Source organism: Nestor notabilis, unplaced genomic scaffold, assembly GCF_000696875.1.
Source record: "Nestor notabilis isolate BGI_N333 unplaced genomic scaffold, ASM69687v1 scaffold5215, whole genome shotgun sequence".
Classification (NCBI taxonomy): Eukaryota; Metazoa; Chordata; class Aves; order Psittaciformes; family Psittacidae; genus Nestor; species Nestor notabilis.
The window spans coordinates 20179-20443 of NW_009928723.1; the positions used below are offsets into that span (position 1 = coordinate 20179).

The following is a 265-nucleotide window of genomic DNA, read 5'->3' on the forward strand; positions in this document are numbered from 1 at the left end:
TACTTGGACACCCTGTGCAGCCAGGGTGTTGTACTGCTCCACAGCCTTCTCTGTTTGCAACACCAACACATCGATCCTGTTTTTCTCCAGATAGTCCACAGTGGATGCTGGAACCTGCAACGCCTCGCTCATGCCACGACTGATCACCACAGCTTTAACACCCTTCTTGACAACTTCTTCAAGGTCAGCTGGTTGCACTCCTGGAGAATGATTAGTCCCAGTTTCTCGCCAGTCCCAGGTTCGGCTTCCTCCTGGCCCGACCTTG

The 265-nt window shown here is 53.2% G+C and overlaps 1 protein-coding gene across 1 annotated transcript in view; it reads right to left on the reverse strand.

Moving 5' to 3' along the window:
• The window catches only part of CCDC78 (coiled-coil domain containing 78), a gene marked incomplete at its 5' end in the record, with an annotated part of 17607 nt that extends 17407 nt beyond the window's left edge, over positions 1 to 200 (reverse strand). The window contains one exon of the mRNA XM_010014632.1: positions 4 to 200. Coding sequence (XP_010012934.1) covers positions 4 to 200 — 197 coding nt within the window. The remainder of the gene's footprint in view (positions 1 to 3) is intronic.
• Between the last annotated feature and the right edge of the window lie 65 nt (positions 201 to 265).